This window comes from Periplaneta americana, chromosome 5, assembly GCF_040183065.1.
Source record: "Periplaneta americana isolate PAMFEO1 chromosome 5, P.americana_PAMFEO1_priV1, whole genome shotgun sequence".
Lineage (NCBI taxonomy): Eukaryota > Metazoa > Arthropoda > Insecta > Blattodea > Blattidae > Periplaneta > Periplaneta americana.
The window spans coordinates 12,527,560-12,542,040 of record NC_091121.1 but is presented as its reverse complement, the minus strand read 5'-3'; the positions used below and the strand labels follow the sequence as shown (position 1 = coordinate 12,542,040).

General features: G+C 35.2%; 1 protein-coding gene across 1 annotated transcript; it reads left to right on the top strand.

Annotated features, from left to right (window-relative positions):
* Positions 1–673: 673 nt before the first annotated feature.
* On the top strand, positions 674–12,385 carry LOC138700571 (uncharacterized). The gene is made up of 3 exons (XM_069827152.1): positions 674–777; positions 4,310–4,474; positions 10,214–12,385. Exons 1-3 carry the CDS (start codon positions 674–676, stop codon positions 10,446–10,448), a joined length of 504 nt encoding a protein of 167 aa, XP_069683253.1. The 3' UTR covers positions 10,449–12,385.
* Positions 12,386–14,481: the final 2,096 nt, after the last annotated feature.

Genomic DNA, 14,481 nt, shown 5'->3' with positions numbered 1-14,481 from the left:
AAGTATTCATGTTATTGTTATGTAAGTGAGGAGCGGAACTGACCTGAATTGCGAGATGTGCGCAGACGCGAAAGTATTGATTTTTTTTCCGAGGCACGAATGTCATTGACCTTGAGATAATCTAGAGAATAACATGAATATTAGGCTTGATATAACCTGGAAATTTATTTAGAATTGAAAAACGAGATGATAAATTGAATTTATTTGAATATTATTTACAATTAACGCTAATTATTATAGTAACAGAACATAACCTTCTGCGACAGTATTGGATTTCCGTGACTTTTCGCTAATTGTCTTTCGATTGCATATCCGAAAATAATCGATAGGCTACTTGCGGTTTTATAATGGTACAATGGTGATTTCTCATTGGCTCAACAACTGAATTATAATGAATAGGTGTACTTTAATGAGGTGCATTAAAGGGCTACTACCAGGTGTATAATTACTGCATTTCGGCATGGTTGAGCATAAAATATACGAAACATGCCCCACTGTCTCACCTCTACTCATCTCGTAATTCCAAGGAAAATTGACTATGGCCTCTCTGCATATTGAGGCTAGGGTCTATCAGGAAATCTCGTTGTGTGTAAAATCTAACATAAGAAATGGAATCCAACATGCTAATAGATTCCATAGGAAACACTCGACAAAGTGGAAGCAGCAGCTGATAATGCCTGGCCACATCCGGGAACTCTTGTCATCGCGGGCAAACAGTCACTTCAGACTGGCTGTTCTACGGGCTCTGTCCGGTGAGTACATTCTACCAAAACTAGTGTAAGTAGTGGCGCATCAAAAAGCTGACAGGGGAGTTAAGAAATCCCCTAAATTACGTGTAACGTCTTGATTCTTAATATTTATATAATTTTTAGGCTTAAGTAAGGATGGATTTAAGCACTAATTAAATACTTTCATAGGCAGGATAGTACACTCTATACTACACAGCAATATTAGATATTGAAACGAGAGGACCGTGTAGAAAACATAAATCAAATTGATTAAAATAAGGGCGGAACCAGAGTAAGTGAATTTAATGGCACGAAGAGAATTAATATATCCATGTTCATTTGTACAGGGACATTTTATTTTTACTTGCATTTTTATTGTACCTGCATTTCTGAATGTATTTCACTCTCACCTCTTCCTTGCTTCTTGCTCCCGTCAGACACACAAACTTACGGCCGCTGTTGCATTCAAAGTCTTCAAGCAGTGAAGTAAACACTGCAATGTATAGTGTGTTTCAGAAATATGGATGCGTTTTCTATAGAAGAAAGAACCTATATTAATAATATCGTACCAAAAATTATATTCAAGAAACGATAAATTCAATTCCAGAGAATATGCTTCAAAATGTTTTTAATAATATGCGTACTGAATTGAAGCCTGCATTGTAATGAACGGCAACGGTAGTAGTAGTAGTAGTAGTAGTAGTAGTAGTAGCAGCAGCAGCAGCAGCAATAGTGAAGGGACATCATTTTATTTTTACTAACATTTTTAATATTAACTTACCTATACCTCTGGATCAACGCCGTTTGCTACCCCCTTCCACGACTGGAGTTCGATGATACTGGCGTAATATACAAACAAATCACTTTACTAGGTATAGGAGGGAAGAAAAGTAGTTCATCCATTTACGTAAACTAGAAAATATTACGCTTTTGAGTTTGATCATTTTCATTAGGCTTTTGTTTAATCAAAATACAGTACAGTATTAACAATGAGTGTTTTTATTCACGAACTAAGTTATCCATACGAACGTATGGATTGGTCCCCTATTATTTTTAATAGCAATAAATGACCTTCCAGAATTCATTAAAGCAATAACAATTATGTATGCAGATGACACTACTTTCCTATGTTCTTCCTCTGCTCTAAATCAATTACACGCTCTCAACAATGACACTCTATCACAGATGGCTTTATGGTTTGAATCTAATGGTTTCTTGCTTAATCAAGAAAAAAACCATCAACTTAACTTTCAGCCTAAACTACCTAATAAATAAGGACAACAAACTCAACTACACAAAATTTCTGGGACTTTTTATAGACGCCAGTTTAACATGGGATAAGCACATCGAGTACATATGCACAAAGCTATCAAGAGTTTTATATTTGCTAAAGAAATTAACTACTTGCGTTTCTCAAAATTATTTAAGATGTGCCTACTTTTCTTTCTTTCAGTAGATAATTCGATATGCCCTAATTTTCTGGGGAAATGGAACCAAAATTGGAAGCGTCTTGATTTTACAAAAGAAGGCCATTAGAATTTTATGTAAATCAAATTATCTGGAACATTGTCGGCCACTTTTCAGACAATCATGGATTTTAACAATCATAAATTTGTATATATATGATCTAGTACTTTACACTAGACAAAATATCGACAATTACTCATTAGTGGCCAATATACATGATCATGAAATTAGAAATAGTGAACAAATTAATATTCCATATTGTAGATTACACAAGAGGAATACAAACTTTTTAATTATGGGGATGAAATTATATAATAAGCTCCATAGTCAATATTATAAATTACCAATCAATAGCTTCAAAACTAGATTTTACAATTGGTTATTAAATAATCCCCTTTATTCTGTTGCTGAGTTTTTCAACACAAATTTGTGTGATATTGTATTTTAATAAATAAGTTTTAATTGCAATTTAGTTAGTTTTCTTCAATTTAAAAGTATCAAATTATTTCATGTTTTGATTGTATTACTTAAATTTTACTGTTTCTGTTATTAGTATTTTTTAAATGTATTTATATGTTTTTTTTTTTCAATGTATTCTGACGAAGCCTAAAACTGTACGTATAATGGCCAAATAAATTGAATTGAATTGAATTATTCATTATGCAGTGTATATTATACTGTCTACAGCACATTAACGTACAATATAGAGAATGAAGTTAAATTGAAAAATAGTCATAATATGGATATTTATACACATTTTTTAAAATGGTGGCTGTTCATTTCGATACAGGCTTCAGTTCTAATGTGCATATTATCGCACTATAGACTATTGCATCTAATTCCAATTACCAGTTTCGTCCTTCGTACTAGTAACTCATGTTGAAATAATTCTGTACCTACTCTATAAAAGAGTACCTTGCGTACTGTAAATTCAATCTTAACTTCTGCCCGATCCGAAAAGATAAAATTACTCAGACATGCTATCTACTGTCCGTCCAAGTGGTTATGTCGTAGGGTCGTAGAAAGGGGGGAAATCACATGACAGTTAATTACTTAACGAGGCCCTTTTATTTAAGTTATTTTAAACAGTTGTATAATATTACGTAGACGTCCAATTCCTAACAGAAATTAATGTTTTCAGAAAAGAGCTAAGACAGCCCAGCCACTAGCTGCCGAATAAAATCTGGTGGGGGAAACCGGGATACGACGTAGGCAAATGGACGACAATACCTGTGCGAAAATGATTCATTATTGAAAGCTCTTTCGTCACTGGAAAACGCGAACATATTTTTGAAACACTTTTTACTATGACGGTAAGACTACTATGACTGTATATGCGGTCTTGGATCTGTGTGGAGGACGGTTGAACTTCATTAGTAGAAGGGGTGGGAATGAAGTACATTCAAAAACTCAGGTACAATAAAAATTGAAGTAGAAATAAAATGATGTCCCTGTATTAGTAATAGTAGTCGTGGTGGTGATAGTGGTAGTGGTTTTAGAAGTAGTAGTGAACCTAGTAGTGGTAGTAGTAGTAGTAGTAGTAGTAGTAGTAGTAGTAGTAGTTGTAGTAGTAGTAGTAGTAGTAGTAGTAGTTCATTTAACGACGCTATCATCTGCAGAAGTTATCCAGTATCGAAACTTATTATGGCCAAGAAATTTTGCTTGGAGCCCTCCATCAGAAACTGGATTCTTTTACGTGTCATAAATTTACTACACGACCCTTCCAGCTAATCCCTTCTGGAGGAAGCCAACCGACCGCTAGACCACCTGAGGTGACGAATTGACTCATAGATGCTGAATATGAACAAAATTCATCCGATAGTTTCAGGAAAAACGCTGAGTGCAAAAGGAGTTTGCGTAGAGAGAAATTCAAATCCGAAGAAGGCTTCCCTGAGGGAATGTTTCACTTAAATTACGTTCATCACAAGTGAGAAAATGCTACCCTGCAGTTTTTTTCCCGTCACAAATCTCACAGAAACAGTCGAAGGACGAACTCTGGCCACATGCGGCGAGAAACCACCAGCTAGGAGTTCTATCTATTTCGAGATGCGGATGCAGAGAAAATGCGCACCATGCTTAGTTTGAAGGAAAGTTCTCCTCTTCTTTATTCGCAGGCTCAACATGACTTTCTTCATCCAGAGCTTGAACACGCGACTGTACGCAGAAGTTCACGAGAGCAAGAAGGAGCCGGGCACAGCGGTGGTCATGGGGAGGTTCACAGGCCTCAAGAATCAGCAGTGGTCTTACAGGAGGACCATGATAGAGAGCGCGCTTAACGGGTGCGTTCACAAAGCGGTAGTTATTGTACAGGGACATCATTTTATTTTTACTTGCATTTTTATTGTACCTGCATTTCTGAATGTACTTCACTCTCACCCCTTCACTAATATCCTTGCTCCCGTCAGACACACAAACTTACGGCCGCTGTTGCATTCGAAGTCTTCAAGCAGTGAAGTAAACACTGCAGTGTATAGTGTGTTTCATAAATATGATTGCGTTTTCTATAGAAGAAAGAACCTATATTAATAATATCGTACCAAAAATTATATTCAAGAAACGATAAATTCAATTCCAGAGAATATGCTTCAAAATGTTTTTAATAATATGCGTACTGAATTGAAGCCTGCATTGTAATGAACGGCAACCATTTTCAGCAACTTGTTTAAAAATTCAGATTAGCTTATTTTGAATTGAGTTGGCTAGAAGCAAAGGAATGCTAGTGACATTTGTAATAACATGAGTTAAGTGCATCCAGTGTAAGCAAAAGTATCTAAACTTTTAGTGGCGAAGGGATATTTTAATCGCACCACACATTAAAATTTAAATAAAAATTTCACCGATTTTACGAAAGCTTAAATATTTAAACCCCATTTTCTCAAAAGTAACTTAAGTGCACTTACAGCCCTTTACTTATGACCCCCTCAATTTAAATGCATCTCTATATTGTATGTTAACATCAATAATTAATATGCTAAATAAAGTAGACATTACATAACGAACATAGCCACCTGGAAAGTTGAGTTTTTGAAAAAAAAAAAGTTACTACTCTACTGTATTTTGATAAATTTCGTAAAAGTGATGATCATACTGAAAATCGTAATATCGTATTTCCCTACAACATAAATGGATACACTGCTTTTCTCTCCTCCTATACCTAGTAAAATGATTTGTTTACATATTGCACTAGTAACATCAAACTCCTGTAATGGAAGGGGGCAACAGTGTTTCCGAGTATAGCCAGGTTAATGTTAAAAATGTTGGTAAAAATAAAGTGATGTCCCTGTAGTACGACAGCTCACGCTCCAAGCAATAATTAACTGTACTTACACTCAGACTGATGGACATCTGTTCCTTCCCTGGTGTTGTTTGTAAGAAATTTGACTCATATTAACTACAAAAGTTTTTTCGAAATTTTGATATACCTAAACTTGCCACACATACTATATTAGTCCACACCTGTGGAGTAACGGTCAGCGCGGCTGGCCGCGAAACTAGGTGGCCCGGGTTCGAATCCCAGTCGTGGCAAGTTACCTGGTTAAGGTTTTTTCCGGGGGTTTCCCTCAACCCAATACGAGCAAATGCTGGGTAACTTTCGGTGCTGGACCCCGGCATCATTTCACCGGCATTATCAGCTTCATTTCATTCAGATGCTAAATAACCTAAATGTTGATACAGCGTCGTAAAATAAACCAATAAAAAAAGCATACTATATTGAAATTCTTAGAGAGTATATAATTTCTTTGCGATGACTGTCATTATTTTAATATTTTATGATATCAGCCTATCATAATACTTTTCAGAAAAAATTCATAAACTATAATAGTACATTATGCAACGAGCCTATAATGGTAGTAATTAAGAGTATGTTTGTTTATGAAACGAGCGCAAGCGTCGTAATTACCATTAGAGGCAAGTTTCATACGACTTTTTTATGCTCGACCATATTTCTAACTTGAAATTATTCATAAGTATTCATGTTATGGTTATCTAAGTGAAGAGCGGAACTGACTTCTAAATTTTGAGATGTGCGCAGACGCGAAAGTATTGATTTTTTCCGAGGGACGAATGTCTTTGACCTTGATATAATCTAGACTTTACTTTTTACTTTACTAGGTTATTTTACGACGCTTTATCAACATCTTAGATTATTTAGCGTCTGCATGAAATGAAAGTGATAATGCCGGTGAAATGAGTCCGGGGTCCAGCACCGAAAGTTACCCAGCATTTGCTCATATTGGGTTGAGGAAAAACCCCGGAAAAAACCTCAACTAGGTTATATTCTAGAAAATAACATGAATAACATGAACATTAATATTGTTATAACCTGGAAATTGATTTAGAATTGAAAAACGAGATAAAAATTGAATTTATTTGAATATTATTTACAATTAACGCTAATTATTATAGTAACAGAACATAACCTTCTGCGACAGTATTGGATTTCCAGCCTCCGTGACGTTTCGCTAATTGTCATTCGATTGCATATCCGAGAATAATCGATACTTGCGCTTTTATAATGCTACAATGGTGATTTCTCATTGGCTGAACAACTGAAGTATAATGAATAGGTGTACTTTAATGAGGTGCATTAAAAGGCTACTTCCAGGTGTATAATTACTACATTTCGGCATGGTCGAGCATAAAAACATTATGTTACCGCTTTTAAAGACTGTTAGTATTTCCGGGCAATGTAAAAAATCTTTATCTACTATTGTTACAAAAGTGAAGACTTGGTTCATTGCTTCTAGTAACAAAAGCGAATTTTTTTATTAATTTAAAACATAAAACACGTATATAAAAAACACACTTTTTTAAAACGTAAAAAACAAATTCATTTCAGGCAAAATGTCAACTGAAACTAACTGTAATGTTACAATTACTACAATGCGATGAATTTAGGAATTGAAGCGGTGAGATCAATAACCATTCAAGTCCACTTCTGGCCATTCATTTATTGCAAATTTGAAATTAAATTTTGGATATTTCCATAAGTGTTACGATTTTAAAATTTGGTATACTACTTTGTCTTTATCCCTAAAACAACCAGAAATATAATGTGCAAAAAATAATAATTAGGTAAGAAATAAAAAAAAAAGTTTTTTGCATTTTTCTCGAAACTTGTATAAATGGACTTGAATGGTTATTGATCTCACCGCTTCAATTGTATAATCTGATTTCGAGTTAATACTATTGACATTTTTGCGCGGTAACTAACGGATTGTCTCTTTAAAAATGTCCTCAGCTCTTCGTACTTACTGACATCAACATGTTGTTAATCAGAAGTTGATTTGATCATAGAGTGTTCCGATCAGAGAATAAAAGGTTTTATAGTCTTCGACTTTTCATAAAAATAAGCTAATACAATATCTCCATTTACTTGCAATCGTCTACTCACGCACTAGTTCTTGAATTTCGTTAACTGCTATACTAAATTTACAATTCATGTTGGAAAATGTTCAGCTAAGCCTAGTATTAATAACATATATCAAAATATGATTAATTATTTATTCCGTCAATATGGCTTAAGCAATGAATTACATATGAGAGAAAATATTGATGCGTTACATTCTATTTAATCTTGATACAAACGTTTTCGCCCCTAATGGGGCATCTTTAGGTGCAAAATATAAGTATCATTTAAAATCAATTACAATACAAGCTTTACATTTCAAAATGCCATGACTAGAATAAAATGAAACATATTGACAATATTATCTATACCAACATTAAATATCCTGTCAAAATATTAAAAACAAATTTAATTTAAAACAATGTGAATTTGCTTATCTATACAAAGTAGAGCTCCTTGTATGGTATCTCAAATGTATTGTGTTGTTGTCAATAAAGTTATTAAAATACTAAAAATATACCAAATTAAAACCTAATATTATCAAATGTGGAGTCATAAAAGTGTGTATAAGTAATTTCGTAGAGCAATTGGAATTCTCGTTAAATGTTCAATGCTCTCGTATCTGAAAACAAAAATATATCTGTGATAGGTGAAACAGACATTATTTTGAAATGCCATGTGAAAGTATGAAATTACTTACAACATGCGAGTCTAATCATCATACACGGGTTGTTGAACAGAAGGTATGTGTTTTGCCCGTAATCGGTCTAATGGAATGAAATGCAATCCGACGACAAGATGTTTGTATTAATTGTAATAGAGCACCCAAGCCTACAACTACACACGGTTCTATTGTTGGTATAGATAATATTGTCACGTCACATTTTATTCTAGCCAAGGCAGTTTCAAATGTAAAGCTTATATTGTAATTGATTTTATGCTCGATCATGCCGAAATGTAGTAATTATACACCTGGTAGCAGAACTTTAATGCATGTCATTAAAGTACACCTACTCATTAAAGGTCAGGTCTTTCAGCCAATGACGACTCAGGTCACAACTGTTCAGCCAATGACAGGTCAGCTTTCTACCGTTATAAAACCGCAAGTATCGATTATTCTCAAATATGCAATCGAAAGAGAATTAGCGAAAAGTCACGGAGGCTGGAAATCCAATAATGTCGCAGAAGGTTATGTTGTTACTATAATAATTAGCGTTAATTGTAAATAATATTCAAATAAATTCAATTTGTCATCTCGTTTTTCAATGTCTAATTTAATTTCAATTTTATCTCTGTAGGTTCTTATGGCCTAGCAAGGTCAATGTGGACATCTGTTCCTCGGAAAAAATCAATACTTTCGCGTCTGCGCACATCTCACAACATACGGGAGATTACTCAAAAATTAATAATATCAAGTTAGAAATTTGGTCGAGCATAAAAAGTCGTATGAAACTCGCCTATAATGGTAATTAAGAAGCTCGTATGAAAATTATGAAACTTGCTTGCGCTCGTTTCATAAATATCCATACTCACTTCTTAATTACCTTCATTATAGGCTCGTTGCATAATGTACTATTAGATGATACTTATATTTTGTACCTGAAGATGCCCCATTAAGGGCGAAAACGTTTTGTATCAAGATTAAATACGATGTAAAATATCAATATTTTCTCTCATATGTTTTTCTTTCATATGTAATTCATTGCTTAAGCCATATTGACGGAATAAATAATTAATCATATTGTGACAGCGACGTGAGATTCGAACTCACGACCAGCGTTCCGAAAGAGAGCAGATCGCGCGTGAGCCGACACGGGCTCCACGGAGCACTGAGGGACGGCGCGCAGCGGAGAGAAGAGAGGGGAAAGGGCCTACGCGGCGAGGGAGTTTGCGCGCGCATCTGGTGCTGGCAGAGAGGAGAGGCATCTGGATTGTTCTCTGGAGTGCTATCTCTGGACACGCGTGGAACTTTCCAGGCTACGTCGCTGTGGTTATAAAAGAAGAAACGCGAGCGAACTTGAGCAGTTTTCAGTTTATTCAGCCATCCAGTGAGTAAGCCAGAGCAAGCAAGCCAGTCTTGTGTACCGGAGGTCGACTCGAGTGTGCGTCCGCAACTGTGTCAGCATCCGAAGGCCTGAGTTCGAGTGCAGTGGACCGCAGTTGGAGGGACCTGAGTTCGAGTGCAGTGGACCGTAGTTGGAGGGACCTGAGTTCGAGTACAGTGGACTGTCTCTGAAGATCTGTGGTTCGAGATACTGTGAACTCGAGTGACTGAGCTAGAAGAACTGTGAATTGAGAACTGACAGTTCTGATTTGTAAATAGTGCTTTGTAAATATTAATTAAGATTAATAGTTCATTGTTGTTCGTAATAGTCCAAGTAAATTGTCATTGTCGTTTGTGGAGTGCAATAACGAACGCTGTGTTGCTGTGCGGAGAGCAAATCCCATTGTTGACGAGATCGTTTAAGGTGAATTGTAGAAAGGAATTATTATTGTCGTAACAATAAAGTTACATTGTTGTTAGTAATAAAAATTTACAATATTTTGATACATGTTATTATTTGCTATAATAAAGTTTTCTTGATTTTTTCAGGAAGAACGTGCATGTTGCACTGCTTCTGTAATTCCAGTCTTCTGAAGGGTAATATTGAAGTCACACGTGTTTCAGGCTTGTAATGGACATTGAAAAGGGCGGCCAGAGGATAGTGATGGCTAAACCCACGGAGGAAGCGACGCAGAAGTGGTTCTTCGACGACGACTGCACGGTGCGCAACAGGGTGGAGCACAAGGTGCTAGACGTTCCCAAGACAGCTCGAGACAACGGCGCCGCCGTCGAAGTACACGAGAAAGACAAAGACAGGGAGAGCCAGAAGTTCCGCATCCAGCCTACCAACGAGCTCTGACAACCCTTACATCCGTGAGAAACTCCAAACACGGCGGACGACTCACTTTTCGAGGATGCAAATCCCCAAAATGAAGTCACAGATTTCCTACGAACCCAACACGCTTGTTGACGCTATACAAGGTCTTTCATAAGTAACTGATCGCTCGAAAAGTTGACTAATTTTTACGATTTTTGGCTGTGTTGTACATCTCTGCTAGTAAGAACTTTCCCGGTGTCATACACTCGATTTGGTTACGCGTTTGCCCGCCAGAAGTCTCCACTTTTCTATGTGGAGCTGAATGAAACTGTCGTTATGAAATTAAAACTTAGGGTTAGTGTCAAAAAACCACAAATTACGATGAAATGCAATGAGCTTACACTCACACTAATTATGGCTCAGTTCTCAACATGTCCGCCGCCCCGAAAAATGCACAAATGCAAGCGACTGGCCATCTCCTCGTGCACTCTCGCGAGCACTTCAGGAGTAACCATCTGTATCGTGTGCAAAATGCTTTCCATTAATTCTGAGATGGTGCTAGGTTTATCTGCAAACACATGATCCTTAACAAATCCCCATAAAAAGAAATCCAGGCTAAAGTCTGGACATCGTGGCGGCCAAGCAATTGGACCTGCGTGACCGATCCATCTGTTACGGAACACTTCGTCAAGCAAAGTTTGAACATCCCGTGCCGCTCATTTGTTATACCAATGCAAACATGCATGGAATATAAATTGAGCTTTCTGTTAGACACATTTAACTAGATCGACTTCAGGCGAACAAACGTGTAACCAAATCGAATGTACGGCACGGGAAAGATTCTTAGTAACAGAGATGTACAACACAGCCAAAAATTGTAAAAATTAGTCAATTTTTCGGGTATTAAATCTGGGTAAACAACGACGATTCCATTATTGTATAGAAATGAAAGCGAGTATGTGTTTGTATTTATATTTTTAACTGTGTAATTATTTTCATCTCTAACTTACCACATCCTCAAGTATGAACTAATTGATTATTAAATAATCTTTTTTATCGGTCCTGTCATCTCATATTGACGTCTTTTGCAGATAGCTTTAAACGTCTTTTAAGACCGTTATGTGAATAAACAACTTTAGTTTTATATTAATCCAGTTCCAAGAATCGTGGTCTGGCGATGTGCTCGATGTAACGTATTCCACTTGACACTTCTACCTTATCTCTATCGACACAAAAAGATAGCACGTGCCATCACCTAGATAAAGCAAATTTCATTCTACGGTACGTTACAGTCCGTTCATAATGTCTTGTGAGGCATAACATCACAACTACTACAAAAAATGTTCAATGGTATTTGTAGCTTCAGCTCTAATCAACAGTAACAACAATCTAGGTTGCCAGGCAACGATATAAAACAAAAGATGTGAAATAAATGAATGAGATTTATAAACAATTGAATGCTCTTTCATATTTAAGTATAAAAATATAGGGATGCCATTTGAAATTTCAAAGTGGGGATGGCTGGGGGTTGGGGGTGAAATCTAAAATGCAATTAAGCCTGTTTTCAGACTTTCCCCTCAATATCTAACTTGACGTGTTTTTTTAATTGAATTCTATTTAAATAATTAGTTATTTAGACTGGGAAGTTTTGAAATGAAAGCCCTGTATAAAAAAAATTACACGTTTAAATGTGTAAAAGTTGCAAACCACTGCCTAAATAATGTCACTCCTTTTAAGCTAAGTAAGATAATACATTTTCAATACTCATGTACAAGTGAAAAATATTACTTATGTTATTTTTTCATGCATAATACTATCGATGTAGGTATTTTAGTGATCAGAAACTGAGTGAAGAAGACTGGATAGTAAGATCACATGTATGTATATGAACATAAACGTATTACAAACAGAGTGAAAGTGATAAGTTACGACTGTCCAGATTGAAAAAGGTAGAAATAAAATATGCGTTTTATGATTAAGTGCATAGTTAATTAGAACATTAGACTGAAAGTTTGCGTAGTTTGGCAACACTGCGTAACCAGCTCCCGCACGAAAGCACACATGCACTCGGCCTGAACAGCTGAGTTCCGTCCCTTAGTAACTGAATCAGGTTTACCAGACTTCCTAATGGCAGAAAATAACGATATGTGCTAATATTTTTATTTAATTTCCAAGAAAACCGTAAATTTCATTGAAAAATTTCAAGGGGATAAATAATTCCTTATAATTTTCTCTAATGATAAGAATAAAAATCAGAATCGTACGGGTAGTATTTGAGTAAAGCAATGTTATCATTTAGGGGGGAAATTATTTTGTTCTGAGAAAACTATTCATTAGGGACTAATATGGTATTATAATTTCTTTGCTATACTATATCCAAGGAATAAGCTGTTAAAATATGTACAGTTTAACCTGTATAACGGTTTTCTTAGCTGACGGTTAATATATTTCAACTCATATTAAGGGCATAGTCTACTGAGGTGAAATTTTGTCAATTTTGTTGGGAAAATTTTATTTTTCGTTTTTAACATTAAAAAATTGTGTTTAGTTCAGAGAACCTACCCATTAATTTTCATCCAGATAAACTCCTTCATCAGCTGTTTCGACCGACATTCAATTAAAAGCTTACACGCTCTGGGTAGTCATTTAAATTTGTAAACTCAGTTGTCTCCATTTACATTTTTCTTAGATACTGCTTCACTAAAAATGCTACTCTTACTCACATTTTGTACTATGTGTATGATGTTATTTCTAGGTCGTTTTAAAGGTGTGCAACAAAACTTACTATCAGGATTTTCCTTAAACCTCAAGATTATTGGGGGAAATATTTTTTTAAGCTAAAGATCACAATTGTTTCCTATTTTTACATTTTACTACATAGAGTGAACCGTAAGTATATTAATTTGAGGGGGTTAATCTTTGATATACTTCAAACAAAAACATTTAATAAAATTTTGCTCGTTTTTGGTTCCTTTTCGACATAAAAATTGTTTTGTGCGAGATCGTGCGTTTCCGCACAAAACCAATCCGCGGAAAGTGTAAAATTCCACATTTAGTATTCCCAACCTAACACACATAACAATTTCCCTCTTCTTACCGCTTAAGTGACATATTCATTTTACTGCTTTAGGCTTTTAACATATTATTTTTAGAGACGTTCAATATAGTAATAATTATAAATTGGAAACTTACCACTGCAATTTGACCTAAATTGCACTGTTAATTATTGTTTTTAAATATTTGCAAAAATTAAGTAAACTCAACAACTCCACTAAAGTTACTGCATTCGTGACGCAAGTAACATTAAGGAAGCCGTGAAAAAATCAACAAGAAACTTGCCGATGTTATTACTGCAATATGTTATATAAATAATATTGTTAAAATATTAAAATGAAAAATAAATCACTACATAACCTTACCGTTTGTTTTAAGTTCGCATTTATAGATTGGGGGAAAAAAAGACAGACGTATATCACGGCCTGCTGGAGTATAGTAAACACAGAAAACATTTTAAAGCAACAATGTTGAAGATAGATATTTTTGTTTTGCAAATTTGTCGTCATTGAACAGAAACCAAGATGAAGATTTCATTGCAACTAATTAGAAATTCCTCTTTCAGGTAGGTAATAAACGATCTTCGCACAAAATAATGTATGATACAAGAGCGGTATGTTTTCTTTCAATTCTCGGAAATTAAAAAAGCTCAACTACGTTTCGCTTTTTCAAACTTTTCCTCGAACATGAAAACTTTAACATACCGCTCTTGTAACGCATATTACTATTATATGAAATATTTCACAGGGTGTTTTGAGAAAGCCACTGATTTAGTTCCCAATATACTCAGACAGTTTCAGAGAGCAGTGTGTTATATAGTAGATGTTTGAAAGAATATTAGTTTTGTTTTGAAATATGTAGAAATTATATCGGAACAAATGTAACATTTTAAAATTCTATTACAGAACGAAAGTTATATTTATTCGGATCAAATTCCTTTTGAAGGACAAAACTAAAATTCTTTCGATCATTTATTATCATAATATACTGCTCTCTTAAAATGAGTGAGCATATTGGGAAT